General features: G+C 45.9%; 1 protein-coding gene across 1 annotated transcript in view; it reads right to left on the reverse strand.

Moving 5' to 3' along the window:
- FREM2 (FRAS1 related extracellular matrix 2) overlaps positions 1-16,888 on the reverse strand; it is a 246,514-nt gene extending 229,626 nt beyond the window's left edge. The window contains exons 1-2 of the mRNA XM_088460193.1: positions 11,859-16,888; positions 1,534-1,623 (exon numbers count right to left, since the gene is read on the reverse strand). Coding sequence (XP_088316319.1) covers positions 1,534-1,623; positions 11,859-16,839 — 5,071 coding nt within the window. The 5' untranslated portion in view covers positions 16,840-16,888. The remainder of the gene's footprint in view (positions 1-1,533; positions 1,624-11,858) is intronic.
- Between the last annotated feature and the right edge of the window lie 961 nt (positions 16,889-17,849).

Below are 17,849 nucleotides of genomic sequence, written 5' to 3' on the forward strand. Positions count from 1 at the left end.
AGCCATGCCTACAAAACCGTAGCAACATGCCCCCATTTTGAAGAACAGTCTCTGTCGCAGCGTGGCCAGTGAGATCGCAGATCAGGATCTGCGTATGTGCGGTGTGACCTCTGTACATGTGCAGATCAAAAAACATTGCTATACCGTGACACTCTGAATCAGGCCTAGTTCTGTATTATTGATATGTTTTATGATTACACTAAGTTGTATCATTATGTATGTGTTAGGCTTTTAAAGCACTTTACTTATTTTATGTTGCTTAAGTTTGCTTAAGTTTTATTATTGCCATTTAAGTTTACCTTTTTTGCAAATGTTTCTAAAAATAAATAACAAAAAGAAACATTTGTAAAAATAATCTCTAAAAGTTGCCCATAGTATGAAGATGCACAGATAGGAAAGGGGTATGCATAACAGGAATTGTTATATACAGTATTTCATGTTGTTGTTTCTCCCCATTGGACTGTCAATAATGCAACAAGATCCAGATTTATTTGTATTGCCATTTAAATGTACTTATATAAACACTTATATTTTCCCAGCGTATTAATGCTATCAGTCACCACATATTTGCATCGGGTTGGGTATGGGATGCCGGCGCTCGAATCCCAGCAGTCAGAATCCCGATGCCGGTGTCCCAACAGGGTTAGAATACAGATACTTGTCGGTCAGTATTCTAACCCTCCCCCTCTCCTTACCCTAACCCTCCCTCCCCGGTGCCTGACCCTAACTTCCCCCCTAGTGCCTAAACCTAATCTCCCCCTCCCCGCACCCTAAACCTAACCCTCCCCCTTTAGTGCCTAACCCTAACCATCTCGCTAGTGCCTAAGCCTCCCCCTAACCCCGCTACCTACCGTCACGATGCCAACGTTGAGATTCTGACAGGTGTCGGGATTCCAGTGCCGGCATTCTAAGAGCCGGCACCCTGACTGTTGGAATTTTAACCGGATTCCATATGCATCAATACTGTAATATGATTATTAAGATCAATACTGTTTTCATAAAGGAAACATCTCAGTCTACTGTCACTGTCATTTTATTACTATCCCAACAAAGCTGACAAATGTAGAAAAAAACATTCGGCAAACATTCCCCACAGTCATTGACATAACTGGGAGTTTGTTAGTACTAGCACATTGCTGTCATCAATAGAACTGTTTACTCACTTGTTATATATAGATACGTTTCAACAACCAAGAATATCTACCACACCTAGAATGAGCAGAATTAGATCTCAATATTTGCTTCAAACAGATGGTCTATCATTAAATATAAGTATTTAATGACCTGTGTATCATCCATCGCAGAGAAATCACCATGCTGGGACAAAATTGACAGATAAACCAACTGAAGGGGTGATTTCAATTTCAAATGTCTCCTTGGTGCCTCATACAATTTCACATATTCATTTGTAAAACGCAAGAGACTATGCTGATGGTATATAAATAACTGGTAATAAATAAAATTTTTGCAATATTCAATTCTTGTGGCTCTATTCACTAATTTCCTGAAGGTTTATTCAGACAATGTACTTACCAATGTCTTCAACAGTAAAATAGAAAATATCACTGGTCGCATTTTCTTTGTCCCGCAAAACGTAACAGATTTTCATGTCATCAATGTCCGCTGTAAGGGAACAAATGAGATGTTGAAGGACTGCAAATCCCGAATATACAAGTGGCCTTACACAAGACTGCTGCAAATACTGTAACATTCACACACTAATACAAAGGGCAGAATTCAATTGTTTCGAGCCCCCTTGCGCACGACGGAGCTATTCAATTGTTGCTCCTGTCGGGCACGACCAGCTGCCAGCGCTCCATTTCAGCTCGCAGCCCCAGAGGGGTGTGCGAGCTGAAATGTGCGAAAAGTGATCTTTTTGGGCGCCCAAACTTCACTTTTCGCGGTCGCGCCCAGCACTTTGGTCGGGGGTAGCTGCTTTACGCGTCTAAACCCGACCACTTTGGGCGTGATCAGCGTGAAAAACGGCAACAATTGAATAGCGGCCCGCGATCTCCTGTCACTTTAGACGGGAGATCCGGATCGCATAAACAATTGAATTCCGCCCATAGACATTTCAAGAGCTTAATTTAAGATTGTAAAATTATATATTTCTTGACACACAATAGCCTCCCTATTAGTTGTCCCAGTCAGCCTATCTTTCACCCAATCTCAGAGCAATGTGTATAGGTTTTTTAACTTTTTAAATTGCTTATCATCTGCTTTACACATTTTACAATGAACGTAAATGACAAATAACATATGGACATTTTAAAGTAGCACAGGAAGCGGATCACTCGTCTCATACAGTGTATTGTGGTGTTATCAAGTAAATGTGTTTTTTTGGCAAAGGATAAGGAAGGTACCATAGACCAGTGATTCATAGATAACAGGTAATTTCCTGGTATTAACTAGGACTGCCTGAGCACAGAGGTTAATTAAGGTGACAATGTACTGATTGTGTACCTCCATGGTATATATCACTAGAAAAGAACGGACAGCGGGTTTGGCCATTTCATCAGCAGGCAATTTCTCACAGCAGCTTAACTTTTTAACTCATTCAATGCCTGAGGCAGGGGTCATCAAAGGGCAACTACATCCCCCCCAAAATAGATGACTGTTACATTATGTGTGGTCTCGCCAAGGGCTTTGCTTTGTTGCAGCTGACTGAAACCCGTTTCACACAGTTCAATTTTGAACATTTCCACCCAGTACAAAATGCTGTGCTCCTGTACTTCCTGCTTCATTTACTATTGCAATTACCGGGACTAAATGCATTCATTGATGTTAGAAACAAAACACCCATCTCATCAATGAGTTCATTCAGCCCAGGTAACTGTAATTGTAAATGACGTGGGAGGTTGGAAGCAGAACAGTTTGTACTGGGTAGAAGTGGTCATGTTGGATGGTTTGATATTAGGACATACAATAAACTGACCTCTGTGTATGTTTATTGAGTTATGGGATTTATTTTGCAGATCTTTTCAAATGAGATTGAATTTGTAAAGGTATATCCACCAAATGCAAAAAAATACAGAGCCACTGCCTCTTTACTAACACAAGTAAGCCTGTCTGTACAGCAAGGGGCTGATGCTGAGGTGAAGGGAGGATCCAGTATTCTATGAAACTAAAAAAATTTCTATATTCCCCCATACGTATCTTGCAGGGCACCCACCCACTTTCTGTACGTTTTGTTTGATGCTCAACAGCACTATCAGTGCAGACGTGCACCCAGAGCTGGATTGATGCTTATGAGGGCCCCAGGGCAACTAAGTTGTGGGGGCCCCCTTCAAGCGACACGGAGCCTATCCCCCCCCCAGCCACACTCCACCCCCCAAGCCACATGGGGCCCTACTGCCTCCATCCCCGCCCCTGATAACTCACCTGTCATCCTCCCGATTCTGGCAGAGCTGCTCCCTAGTCTCTTCATCAGCGTCACTGATGTGATGTTTCACATGACGCCGATGAGGGGACTACTCAGTCGGGAGCCACTCTGCGCTGTATGCCACTGACTGCGCTGCCTCATGCAGCAGAGCACAGCCACGTAAGCTGAACCCCCAACTGGGAAGAGGTGCAACTGGGCAGGGTCACTGACTGATGGAACAGAGGGGTAGGGAGAGGGGAGTGTTAGGATACTTAGCTACAGGTGTCGGTATCCTAACCCTGTCGGGATGCCGGCATCGGGATTCTGATCGCCGAGATCCTGAGCGACGGCATCCTGTACCCAACCCTCTAAAATGAACCAAGAAAAACAGAGGTCATTAGTGGGGAGATGTATCAAACCTTTGAAAGAGATAACATGGAGAACTTGCCCATACAGTAACAACCGATAAAGCTCCTACCGTGTTTCCCTGATAATAAGACCTACCCTGAAAATAAGCCCTACCCTTACTTTTGTAGCCCGGTCTAAAATAAGCCCTACCCCGAAAATAAGACCTACCTTTTTTCTTTTTGAGCTGGGAACGCTGCAGAGACCAGCGTTCCCAGTCATGCAGTGCGCGGGTGACGTCATTCAGCATAGATTATGAAACTGCCCTAGACCGCCCACTTTCCTAGTGTTCATTTTAGCACCCTGCACCTGTCACAACCAGTACAGGTCCTCTTTTCTGCCTGAGATGTCACTTTCTGCTCTGGTACTTCTACACTCAGCTGATGCAAGAAACTGCTGAGATACAGACAAGAGTGTGCTAGAAGCAGGGGCGGATTGGCAGTTACTTTCTGCGGGGAAAATCCCGGTGGGCCAATTGGTTGTGGGACACTTTTCCATTGAGGCCCCGCCCCCTTATCCCTGTCACCCGCGGCCACTGGGTCCTGACACAGACTTACTATTTTTTTACAGGCACCCAGGCTGGCTGACTGTCAGCTCTGCCTCTGCCTTGCCGCGCCTGAGCCTCTCTCGCGAGGCCAGCGCGGCCTATATAAACCCCGCCCAGCATGCCTTTGGCGTCACACGCCGTGGAGGAGTGAAGAAGAAAAGAAGTGGAGCGGCCTGCGTCTGACAGCGGCGGAGGTAAGTCGTGGCGCTGGCGGGAATGGGAGGCCGTCCAGGCAGTCTGTCTCCTCTCTACTCTTCCCTCCCCAGGCTGTGAAGTGTCAAGTTTAATTTCACAGCCTGGGGAGAGGGCAGAGCGGAGAGGAGACATTCTGGCTAGCTGCAGTGCAGAACATTGGGGCTAGGTCCATCAGGAGAGACTCGGGATGTCTGGGGTGGGGGCCCTTCTAAGGGGGAGAGGAGATGATCTGTCTAAGGGGAAAGGGGGATGATGTGTCTAAGGGGGTGAGGGGAGATGATCTGTCTAAGGGGGAGGGGGTGAGGGGAGATGATCTGTCTAAGGGGGAGGGGTTGAGGGGAGCTGATGTGTCTAAGGGGGAGGGGAGATGATGTGTCTAAGGGTGAGGGGAGATGATCTGTCTAAGGGGGAGGGGAGATTATGTGTCTAAGGGGGAGAGGGTGAGGGGAGATGATGTGTCTACGGGGGAGAGGGTGAGGGGAGATGATGTGTCTAAGGGGGAGAGGGTGAGGGGAGATGATGTGTCTAAGGGTGAGGGGAGATGATCTGTCTAAGGGGGAGAGGGTGAGGGGAGATGATCTGTCTAAGGGGGAGGGGGTGAGGGGAGATGATCTGTCTAAGGGGGAGGGGGTGAGGGGAGATGATCTGTCTAAGGGGGAGGGGGTGAGGGGAGATGATCTGTCTAAGGGGGAGGGGGTGAGGGGAGATGACCTGTCTAAGGGGGAGGGGGTGAGGGGAGATGATCTGTCTAAGGGGGAGGGGGTAAGGGGAGATGATCTGTCTAAGGGGGAGATGATGTGTCTAAGGGGGAGGGGGTGAGGGGAGATCTGCTGAACTGGGGGAAGATGGACTTTCTGTGGGGGAGGGGGGTCTGCTATACTGAGATGATCTGTCTGTGGGGTGGGCTCTTTTTGTTCTAAGGAGATATGATATTTCTGTGGGGGAGGGGGGATGCTTTACTGAGATGATCTGTTCTAAGGGGAGATGATATTTCTGTGGGGAAGGGTCTGCTATACTAGGTGGAGATGATCTATCTGTGGAGAGGGGCTCTGCTACACTAGGGGTGCGGGAGATGATGATCTGTGGGGAGGGGGGTATTCTGTGCTAAGGGGAGATGACCTATGTGTGAGGAAAAAGGGTTATTCTGTGCTAGGGCAGGAAGACGCCAGTGAGGAGACGCAGGATGATGGCACTGGGGAGGCGCAGGATGATGGCGCCTCGGAGACGCAGGAGGATAGCACTGTGGGGAGACACAGGCGGATGGTGCCAGAGAGAATTGGGGGTGGCACTGCAGAGGCGCAGGGGGATAGCCCTGAAGAAACACGTAAGGGGATAGGCTGGAGACACACCAAGGTGATGATGCTGGACACACACAGAGGACGGTAGGACCACTGGTACTATTAGAAGAAAACACTGGGGCATAGTAATCAATTGTTTGCGCCCGCTGCCTGGCTTACCTTCGTTTGGTATGCCGGACGTCATGATAGGCGTCAGGATTTCGACGCCTATCATTAGTCCCATCGGGATTGCACAGTCGGGAAGCCGGCAGTCAGCATTTCAACCGTCGGCTTCCTGACTGCATACCATATAATATATTGGATTGTGTGCTATACTATTTTGAGTAGGGGATGGGTATGGGATCTCGGCAGTAGAGGTGCCAGCGGTCAAAATACTGACAGCAGCATCCCAATAGGCAGAATCCTTACACACAAAGTTAAGTGTCCTAACCCTAACCCTCCCCCTAACCCATCTTTCCTGAACCCTAACCTTAACCACCCCACCCCCGCAGCCTATCCCTAACCTTCCCGCGGTAGCCTAACCCTAATACTTGCCCTCAGGATGCCGGAGGTCGGAATTCTGGCACCGGTATTCTGAGCGCTGGCATCCCTTGAGTAGCGTTATCCTTAAACAAAGTAGTATAAAAGGAACTTATTGATGTAATCACATCAGCATTCATTAGACCATAGTAGAGCGGTTTAGTAGTCTCTAGGTCTAGGCCCTGCGTTCACTAGTTTCCACATAATGGAAAATCAGCAAAACACAATAATCACATGTTTATACTCAAACAGGGTTTCTGCAGTAATTACCTTGGGATGTAGTCAGCATCCCGGCATGCGGGATGCTGATGGTCGAAATACCGGTGCCGGAATCCCGACAGCTGATAAGTATAGGGGATTAGGCTTAGGCACCAGAAGGTTAGAGTTAGGCACTAAGAATGGAGGTTAGGCAGCAAGGAGAGAGGGTTAGGGTTAGGTACCAGCAAGGGGGAGGTTACGGTTAGGCACTAAGATGGGAGGTTAGGGTTACGCACTGAAATGGGAGGTTAGGGTTATGCACTAAGAAGGGAGTGTTAGAGTTAAGCACTGGCGAGGGGGTGGCTAGGGTTAGACACTAAGATGGGAGGTTATGGTTAGGCACTAAGGAGGGAGGGTTAGGGTTAGGCACCGGCGAGGGGGAGGCTAGGGCTAGGAACTAAGGGGGAGGTTAGGGTTAGGGCCCCGGGGAGGGAGGGTTTGGGGTAAGGGTTAGTCTTACCTTACTTACCGCAGGGTGTCGGGATTCTGACTGTCGGGATACCGCTGTCGGTATTCTGACCAGTGGCATCCCGACCGCTGGGATCCCATACCCAATCCATTACCTCTATCTAGAAAAAAAATGCAGTACTAGCTTTTGGAATATTCAAATGTATCTACAAGTAAAATACAGCCAAATACACACATTGATCTTTTGCTGAATTACAACGCCCTCTGGGTTCTCTGGCATCTCCATGTATTTTATTACCAGTTCTACTACAGTATTTGACAACAATATTCAATTTATTAATTCATATTTAACAATAGACAATATCAGAAAACACATTAAGTAGAAGTTCCTGTGTTACTTAGCACATTTTGCAGGCTTTAACATACCCCTGCAGGGAACACGCACCAGCCCAGGCTTGTGTCAGGGGAGGAGAATCACTTACTGGCAGCAGGTTCAAGCCCAGAGCCTGAATTTTGGCTTTTCCTTCATAATTAACTAGAATCAGCCAGTAACAAAGGGGTTAAGCTTCATGTGTTCAAGCCAGGAGATGAAAATCTAATAATGTATAAATGCTGCAGCCAATTGTTACTTTTCTGCAACTTATTATTTTGTCAATCTAGTTAATTATTTCATATGATGAAAAGTATCAACAGTTCACAGTTTACTTGTGGCTGGTTGTCTGATACCTATGTGTTTTGTGTTATTAATGCAGAGTGCAATATATCACCAGTAAGAGGCTGCCCTGGGAGACTGTGCTTTGAACTAGATCCATTTGGCAATGGTCACATTCATCACCCTGAGCCATGGATTTCACTTAGCAACTTGTGCTATTTAAAGCGTTTGCAATTTTTTTTTTTAATCGACACACAGCTGTTTATCTTCATGTAAATGTGGAAATAATAAACTAAAGCAAGTGCACTTGTGTAAATATGTATAATGAATAAAAAAAAACATTTAAGAGAGGCTAAATATATTGCTGCATATAGTATAGGGGTAAAAGTGTCTGATTTAGAGTTAGGAACAATTCCAGCTAAAGTGTATAAATAAACTTGAACCTGGACAAAACAATTTGCAATGCAAAGAGGTGAAAAGGATATTTATTCCCCCTGAAATAGTCGAAACCCTGCTTGCTCTTGCATGTGGCACATGAATACCGGTCAGCTTAATTTTAACACGGAGATTGAGGGGTATATTTACTAAAGTGCAGGTTTTCAGAAGTGAAGTTGTTGCCAATAGCAACCAACCAGCTACAGCTGCCTAAAATCTGAATTTACCCCATCCTCCCATCCCTGTAGGGCTGGAGTTCCCAACCACAGTCCTCAAGGCACACTAATACCCCTTTTCCACTATAGCTACAATAACCCGGGTTTTTGCACGTGAGCGCCCAGCAACACGGGTTATTCTGCTGTGTGAAAGGGCAGGGTTTGAAATAAGCTGGGTCGAGTAGCCCGGCATTTCAACCATGGTCATGAGAAGGGTTGAACGCTTGTTCAACCCTGCTTATGATGCAGTGAGAACGGGTGACCTGAAGTCGATACGACCAGGTCCCGTTCTCTGCATAAAAAGAGCTGTCTCGTCACGTGACGCCGCTGGCGTCATCGACCCGGCATTAGTGCATGGTTGGGTCGCCTGTCTGCCAGGGGTTTCAGCCGGGTCACCCCCGGGATGGGCGCGTGAACATAATCCTAGGTGCGACCCGGCAAACTATTGGAAAAGGGGTATAACAGTCCAGGTTTTAAGGGTAGCCATACTTGAGCACAGGTGATTTAATTAGTAACTCAGTTATTTTTGATTCAACCATCTGTGCTCAAGCATGGCTATCACTAAAACCAGCACTGTTATGCTGGCCATACACTAGTACGATGCGATTCATCGTACGTTTTCCCTTGAACTCCCTGGCAGTCCTGACGGCACGATTTGATGCTTTTTAACACACACATGATCTGCAAACGATTACGATAGATATGATGGGCTGCAAATCTGATCATACGATACAGTTTAAGAGTGGCGGGAGCGAGCATCGGATCGTATTCAACCTAAATCCTACAAGATTTCGACACAATTTATTGAACGATGCGTTGAAAATCGGGCAATAGGCCCGAAATCGCGCTAGTGTATGGCCAGCATAAGTGTGCCTTGAGAACTGAGGCTGGGAATCACTGCTGTAGGGTAACTTGGTTTTGCTAAGATGTTGGATTTATTCTTAACTGTCAATCAGGCCCCAAAAGGATGAATCAACAAATATAAAAATAATGCATAATGGGCCTGATTCAGAGCCGGTCGCTATTTGCGCTCGCTCGTCCAGAAAATAGGGGTGGCTATTCAAATGAACCGTTCGCTGTTTGCGGTCTGTTCACGCCTCTAGGTCTGAACGAGCGAACAAAACTTGCGGACGTTTTTTGGGAAACTACGCCCCCTGGCCGCTCGCATCCTACGTCATGTCCGCTATTTATTAGATTAATCGAGTACATCGAACAGGGTATGAGCTGCTCGCTATTCTTGTGGTTGGTTTTTGCTACCACAATTTTGCGAGCAGTTCTGGCTAAAAAATAACCCAGTGACGTGGTCAATGACGCTGCTGTTTTAATTATGCACACCCATAAAACGCCCGTTTTGACCTTTAAGCACGCCTGCGATCGGACCTCCACTCCCCATTTTCAAGCACCTTCCCCTGTTACCACCCACATACGCCTCATCCTGTCACTCAAATTATCAGGCATTCGCTATTTTGCGAGCACATGAATTTCGGCCGCACTGACTGGTTCGCGCATGCGTATAACGATCCGTACGCATGAGCAGTTGGGCAAACATCGCTTGGAGCGAACGAGCGGCTCTGAATCAGGCCCAATGTCTGCTTAGTTTTACCATGTATCAACTTTTCAACTAAGCAGCTCTCTGACACTGGCTATTGTTAGTTTTATACAGCAAAAATATTGTAAAAAATAATTCTAATAGGTAAATTTGAATGATGTTCTGCAGCACAGTAAAAAGTTATTTAAGAAAAAAAGATTTATGGCTACAGGAACATCAACTGCAGCTCCAGCACTTAAGATAATTTAAAAAATAAAACACATCTTATCTATACAAAATAACAGTTGTAAACAACATAGGCCCGTATTCAATTGCCGGCGAAAAGCCATTTTTGGCGAAAAAGTTTCGCCGGTGACGTCATTTCGCCAGGTGTGAACGTATCCCCGTATTCAATTCCAAAGCCTTTTCGCCAGTGCGAAAAGTCTGCACCTTGTAACCAGTGGAAAAGATTCGCGTCTGAATGGAGGCGGTAAAAAGTGCAGAATTGGGGGTTTGGGGTGCAAAATGCGGGAACACCCCTGCAGCCTTGGGACAGTCCCCCAAAGGTAAACTGCATCCAAAAAAAATCTAAAAAGTACTATTGATCACCCCAAAAAAAGTACTTTAATTTTTTGGGGTGAAAAAGTTCAAAGTTTGGGGGACAAACTTAAAGACTAGCGAAATAAACTCCAGGGGGTCTCCCAAGTATGCCCCAGGTGTTTTTTTGTTTGCAGGTGTTTGCTGAAGGTGCATTTTTTAAGTATCACTTTAGCGAATGTTAATCATGCTTGCACCCATTTTCAAATTTGCTTGGACTACTTATTTTAGACAAAAAAAACTGCTAAATGCTATTCTTCACCACTTGTGCAAAGATGCTAATAGCAGCAACTGAGAGCATTTGAGCACCCCAAATACCTTCAGCAGGGCTATTCGGGGGTATCCATAGTGATCCCCCATGCATCTTTTGGGGGATGTCAGGCTGATTTCCCCAAACAGTACTTTTCGCCTGTTTGAGTTTTCGCCGGGACGCGTTTTTTGCAATTGAATAGGGGTAAAAGTGGGGACGAGCGCAATACTTTTCTGAAGGCAAAACCAGCGATGACGGTGGAAAGTGCACCATGCAAAAGCTCCGGGTCTTTTCGCCAGCAATTGAATATGGCCCATAAAGTGTAAACCAGCTTTTACCAAAGATTATCTGTCCAACCAGCCAACTAGTTGATTGGTTGGAATGAAAATCTGGTAAGGTATGAAAGCAAATGACAATCAGCAATTTGCTCCCATAGCCGGAAAATGGACAAAAACTGTTGTTTGAACAAATTGTTTACATCAAACATTTAACAAACTTGTCTGACGACCATTTTCATCTGTTTTCTGGCATTTAGGAGCAAATTGCTGATCATCAGTTACTCCCATACGTTACCAGATTTTCATTCCAACCAATCAACTAGATGGTTGGACAGAAAATCTTTACGTGTGTATGCAGCATTAGGCAGCACTAACAGTGCATGTTTCCCAGGTCTCCTCACAGAAGAGGATATTTAGCAACGCTTGATAAGAAATAAAATTGTAATAAATAAATGACCAACCAATCAGCTCCTAGCTATCATTTTTTTAAACACAGCCTGCAAAATGTAAATTGGAAACTGATTGGTTAGTACTTTATCTCTCACAATTTTATCTCTCTCCCAGTTTTGATGAAAACCCCCCAGAATCTCAAGTGAAATAATTAGCTCCACCTGTGGATCTGTTAAAATATGTCAGACAGTAATGACTACACCTGTGCACCAACTAGGACAAAAGGAAACTATGAACTGTTACTGCTCACTGTGGAATGAGTTTGGGAAACACTGGTTTAAATAAATAATAATAATAATACAAATAGTTATGACTGAGTATAGTAAACCTTTAAAGAACATAAGCAAAAGTACTGCTAACACACTCACAAATAATAGTACAAGCTACTGTTATAGAAGGTAATTATTTGAATATACAGTTGTCACAGAAGTGCAAATTAAAACCAGGTAAAGTGATCCTTACCTTGGGTAAACTGATTGATGCTGTGGTTGCCCTTGTCCAAGTTGAGGAGCATTCCATGACTGGGACCCTGTGTGACCCGGATACGGAGTGAGAGGTGGACACTGTCCCTATCCTCTGCTTTAAGGACCTTGTTGGTGATCAGGAACCCTAAATGACCAGTACTCAGAATGCGCAGAGTTGGAGCCCCCTTATTTACCACAATCTGTGGCACTCCATTGTCTACTGCAATGATTTGTATCTTCATCATCTGGGGCTGCCGAGTCTCATATACAGTGTCGGGAAACACATAAAAGTCAGTGTGGGTGCCATCAGTCACAGTGAATGAGAAGCTGTCCTCTGTGGACTCAGTGCCATCATGCTTATAGCTGATAAGGTTGTCATTAAGATCTTGCTTTGTAAAGGTGGTTACAGATTTACTATTGTTATACAGGATCTTCCCATGAACTGGTACCTGTGTAATGATGAATTTGAGGCGTCTGTCTGGGGTGTCTCTGTCCTCCACTGTAAGTTCAAAGGGGGTGATCAATTTATTCTCACTCTCTCTCACTGCTAGATCAAGGATGGTCAGCACTGGCTTCTTATTGTCCACATCACTGATGGATATCCTAAAGGTGCGGAAAACAGGATTATATCCATCAGTGACCTCAAATTCAAAGCTGTCCATCTTGACTTCATCATCTGACGTGTGAGTGTAATATATTTTATTACCTGCTAGTTGCAGCTGGGTGAAAGATGTAATGGGCACCCCTGGCAGGTCAGTGCATTCCAAGTGTCCACGTATTGGGGCCCTTGTGATGGAGAAAACCAAGTGTTCATCTGGGCTGTTTAGATCACTGGTGCTAAGCAGGTCAGTGGTAAGTGTTACCTTGCCCCCTTCTTTCAAAGAAACTCCTTTGCTAATTACATCTGGAAAGACCATATCAATGCCCCCCACAGTTACATAAAAATATCTATCAATAAGGGGATTAATGCCATCAGTAACATCAAATTTGAAAAGATCACGTATGCCCTCTTGACCAAAGTGCATGTACTGCATGAAATCTCTATCCACCTCATCTTGAGTAAAGTTCATCCCTAGTGTAATGTTTTCTAGGCCACCATATTGGTTTCTTCTTTGTAGAAGGCCTTGGCCAGGTCCATAGCGTAATATATAAGTTAAAGTCTTGTCATCAGAGTCCAAATCTGTTGCTTTAAGTATTTTATTTGTTATCAGTTTTGTTTCTCCAATTTCAATCTCAAGCCCATCATTAATGGTCATTCTGGGGGTTTCATCATCCACAGGTATGATCATGATAAGAACGGTTTTGACCACTGAATGTTTCCCATCAGTAAGCTTTATCTCAAAACTGTCCTCTTTGGTCTCCGAGTCATCGTGTTCATAAAGAATGGTGGAGCTCTCTTTGATATCTTCCAAACTAAAGCCATTGACAATCACGGTACCATTGGTGAGCTGGTTGACTATATGGCCATGTTTTGGTGGCTTTGTGATAAAAAAGACAAGTTCATCAGCTGGGATGTCTGCATCTGCCCCATTCAGTATCGGAATATCAATGACAAGACTCATTCCCTCCATTACCACAAACTCCCTCATGAAAATCTCTGGCTTTTCATCATTGGCTGGAATGATAACAACAGGGAAGAAATGCTTCTGGGAAAAGTTTATGCCATCAGAACAGTGGAAAGTCAGTCTATCTTCCACAGGCTCGACACCTTTGTGGATGCTTTGAACATAATAGATATGTCCCAGTCTGATATCTTTCAAAGTAAATGCACTAATAGCAGTTCCTGCTCTAGATTTTTCAGATCCTGGTGCTGGAGAAATGTTCTCAAGATATCCAGATGTTGGCTGGACAACAATAGTGCAAAGGATGTCATCATTAGGTGTGTCTTTATCTTGTGCTCTTAAGTGGGGTGGTGTAATTACACTCTTTTCACCTTCAACAACTGTGAACTGGTTACCCACAGTAACAACTGGTGGCTGGTTATCCAAAGGCAGAATGGTCACTTGAACCCTAACTCCATTAACTCTATTACCTCCAACAGTCCACTCCTCAGAGAGGTCAGATAATGTTAAATTAAATGAGTCTTCCTTTTTCTTCATGCCAATTTCTCCAGAAGTGTGAGAATAAACAACAGAACCATCAATGATGTCCCTTTGAGAAAATCTTTCAGTGGGCACGCCATTGACCAGAATTTCTCCAAGATGTGGAGGATCTTCTACAATAAAAGTTAACATAAGGTCATCTGTATCTGCATCTGTACCTTGAATAACATTTGATGTGATTTCAGCAGAGCTCCCTTCTAGTACATCTAAGTAGGAGCCAATGGTTCCAGCTGGCAACATGATTCTGGGCACTTCATCATCCACCAATCGCACATTGATCTTAATAATGATTGTAAGAACATGCACCCCATCACTAACATCCAGAGTGCAGGAATCGCTAGTTGACTCCTCGCCACTGTGCATATAACTTAATCTTCCTTTACGGATGTCATCCAAAACAAATGTCTCGCCAACGTCCATCACATGATTGGAATACAGCACCTGACCATGCCTTGGAGACTGGGTCAGAGTAAAAGTGATTTTATCTCTGTCTGTGTCTGCATCGGTGGCATCAAGTTCCGCTGGTGTGATAACATGACTTCCCCTTTCAAACACAGTAAATCCTGTATTAATAATGCTAGGGGGCTTGTTGTCCACAGGCTCCAGAAAAATACTAAAATCTCCTTCAGCTACATTCCCGGACATATCCTCAACAGCATAGTGAAATTGCACCACACGTGGGGTGATTCCAAGCTCTAGGTCAGGTGGTTTGTAGGCAATTTTATGATGGTTTATCTGGGCCTGTGTGAACTCTGTAACAACCTGGTCTGGATTTTCAGTAAGGACTATGAATCCCATAAGAACAGGGTTGTTCTCATCTGTGTCAGATGGAGGAATGGTCACTGTGTATTTGAGATCCCTGTCATCGGAATCCAGGTCAGTATATCGTAAGTATTTCCTCCTAAAGTAGGTGAGATGATACTCCTGCACCACCATTTTGAGTATGGTGCCTGGGTATAACTCTGGAGGTAAGTCATCAATTGGGTTTATTTTGACTACAAATGTGTGCTCTCCAGATTGGTTTGGAGGGTCATTGTCATCTTGGACTCTAAAAACAATTTGATCCATGACTGGGGTAGTGCTATGTGGTCCAATGTGCTTGTAAAATAATTTACCATCCAATATGTCCTGCTGCGTCCACTCCTTTACCACTTTCTCATAGAGATTTAGCTCAGGGATTAACTGCCATTCAGAAGGATCTTGTGGCATCTCAGGCTGACGCAAAACCACCTGCCCCAATGTTGAGAAAGGCAACTCCATAATGAAACGTATAGTAGAGTCTTCTGAGTCAATGTCTGTAGCACTCAGCACAATTGGAGACACTGGGGACACCTCTTTCTCCGAAAGCATTAAACCAGTATTGGCATTAACTATGGGTGGCTCATCATCAGTTGGCACCACAGTGATTGGAAAAAGGAACTCCACTTCGTGTCGCCCATCTGTCATACGGAATATGATGTTGTCACTGTAAGTGTCACTACCATCATGTTGATAGATAACTCTTCCCTGGTCCAGGTCAGAAGCTGTAAATATCTTGGAACCCTCAGAACCCAGCAGGAACAACTGACCATGCCTTAACCCATCCAGGACAGTCACTTTAACCTCATCAAGATTGTCCTCATCACTGATCTGTAGATTATGAGCACTTGAGAGAGAACGTGATTGTCCTTCATACAGAAGATGCCCTGTGTTCCTGGTAACCACAGGTGCCAGTGTATTCATGGGTTTAACAACAATCATGAAGGAGAAGGGATCAGACACAGCTCCTTCAGTGTCGACCACCTCTAGCTCCACCTCGAATATGCGCTCAATGTCAGAGTCCTCAGGAGGAGGTTTGTAAGCTATCCTGAATTCCTGCAGATCCCGCTGATAAAAGGAAGTAATGGGCAAGTTACGGTCATCCGTACTGACAATCTGCCCCTGCCCTGGACCAAAGAAAGAAGTTATATTAAATATAAGGTCCCCTGGGTCAGACTCCAAATCCTCTGCGGCCAACATGTCAGGGGTGATAGCTGTCATGACAAACTGATCCACCTCCATCATCATCATGGCTATGAAGCTAGGCTTTGGCTGAGTGTTCTCCAGACCTTCCTTGATCCTGACTAGAATTTGGAAATGCTCCTGCTTGAGTACATTCCCTACTTTATCCTGCAACTCCACCAACATGGGTAGGAAGTCTTTGTTGGGGGACTGGGTGGAAGCAGTATGCTGGTAGCGGACACCCTGCTTCAAAAATTCCCCACAGTCCATCATTTGCCCGCTGTTGTGTAGTAGTCTTCCATACCTGGGCAATCCTGCCAACCCCACCAAGGGAATTATCCGGCACACCTCAAAAGTCCTATCATAGGTAAACTCCAGAGTCTTCTTGTCTATAGGGTTACTGGTGCCCAGCAGCTTTTCCACAGTCAGTGGCATGTTCCTAGTCACCACCTCCAGCTGGGTGAAAAGCACATCCACCTCAACCATGAATGGTATGATCACCGTGCGGGTCTGGGTGTCATAGCGCAGCAGAAGCTTCACTCTGTCCTTAGAAGGGCTGCGTGCGCCCAGGTGGGAATATTTCACTTCCCGGGCACCGAACTCGCAGGGGAACCGGTTTGGGGAGAGGTGTCCGGGCCCCTGTGACAGGGGGTCGTTGCTGAGCACGCTGATGTGACACTTATCCCCCGGCTGCACTTGGATCACCAGGTCCAGGACCGGGTCCAGGTAGACGGATCTCCCGAAGGGGACACGGATTCCATTGTTGGCAACCAGGATCTCCTCTTCCAAAGGTCCATAGGATAAGGGGGACCCGTCAACAGCCCCTCTCTGTGCGTCCGTCTCACCGGCCAGCAGCAGCAGCCATGCCCCCAGCACCAGCACCGGGTGCGTCCACATAGTCGCTGCCCTGCACTCAGGTGTGCACGCTGCAGCCCGGCTGTGACTTCTGCAGAGTTCTTCTCACCTGACGCAGGGGGCACTCACTCAGCAGGAGCCCAGCAGGGACAGTGTGAGTGCAGGCTCCCTCCCCTCTCCCAGCACAGCACCGGGCTCACTCTGAGGCTGGGCTGTAATCCCCTGGGAGTCGCACTGCAACAAGTGGGCGAGGCATGGGAGACTCAGCGACAGCTGTTGGTGCACCGGCTCGGGGGGAAGCTGCCTGGGAGGCAGGGCTGTCACTCATCCCGCCCGGTGCTGCCGCTGGCAGGTTGCTGTTGGAGAGGTGACCTGCCGGGGAGAACGTCCGAGAGGGCACCGTGCAGCACAGGACTGACAGTAATCTCTAGCAGTTCTTTCTACAGAATGATATGAGGCTGTTTTTATTTCATATTCGGTTTATAGATCCTTTCTCCAGTGATCCTCAACTCCAAGGTTCTTCTGAACACTAAAGGCAGAGGTTAGCATGACCTGCTGGCACTTGTAGTTCCACAACAGACATGGGTTGCTTACATCCACATCTGCTATATACAGTATGGCATTGAAAGCAAATAGTTATGAACTATAATTGCACACACAGCTATAGAAGGCAGATCTATGGTTGCTTAACCCCCCCCAATATTTGTGCTGCTTGCAGACATGTCTATACATAGCATTGTTTTACTTGTATGGTGGATATAATGAGCCTGATTCAGAAGGGTTAGTGCACGCTGTTGCAGTCAGGACTGCGTATTTTGCTGCAGCGTGACTGTGTCTTTATGCTAATGCCGCAGACAATGGGACTTGTGCAGAGACGGACTCCAGATGCAGCACTAATCTACCGCAGTGCACATTAAGATGCACCATTGAACATTGCAACGGAATCGGTTCGATTACCGGCAGCGCCTGGCCAACAACAGCAGAGTTCCCGGCAGCGGAAGCCCGGCAGCGCTGGAAATCCCGATCGTGGATAGGTAAGTACTAACTAACCT

The sequence above is a fragment of the Taudactylus pleione genome, unplaced genomic scaffold, assembly GCF_031769625.1.
Source record: "Taudactylus pleione unplaced genomic scaffold, aTauple2 ptg000043l, whole genome shotgun sequence".
NCBI lineage: Eukaryota > Metazoa > Chordata > Amphibia > Anura > Myobatrachidae > Taudactylus > Taudactylus pleione.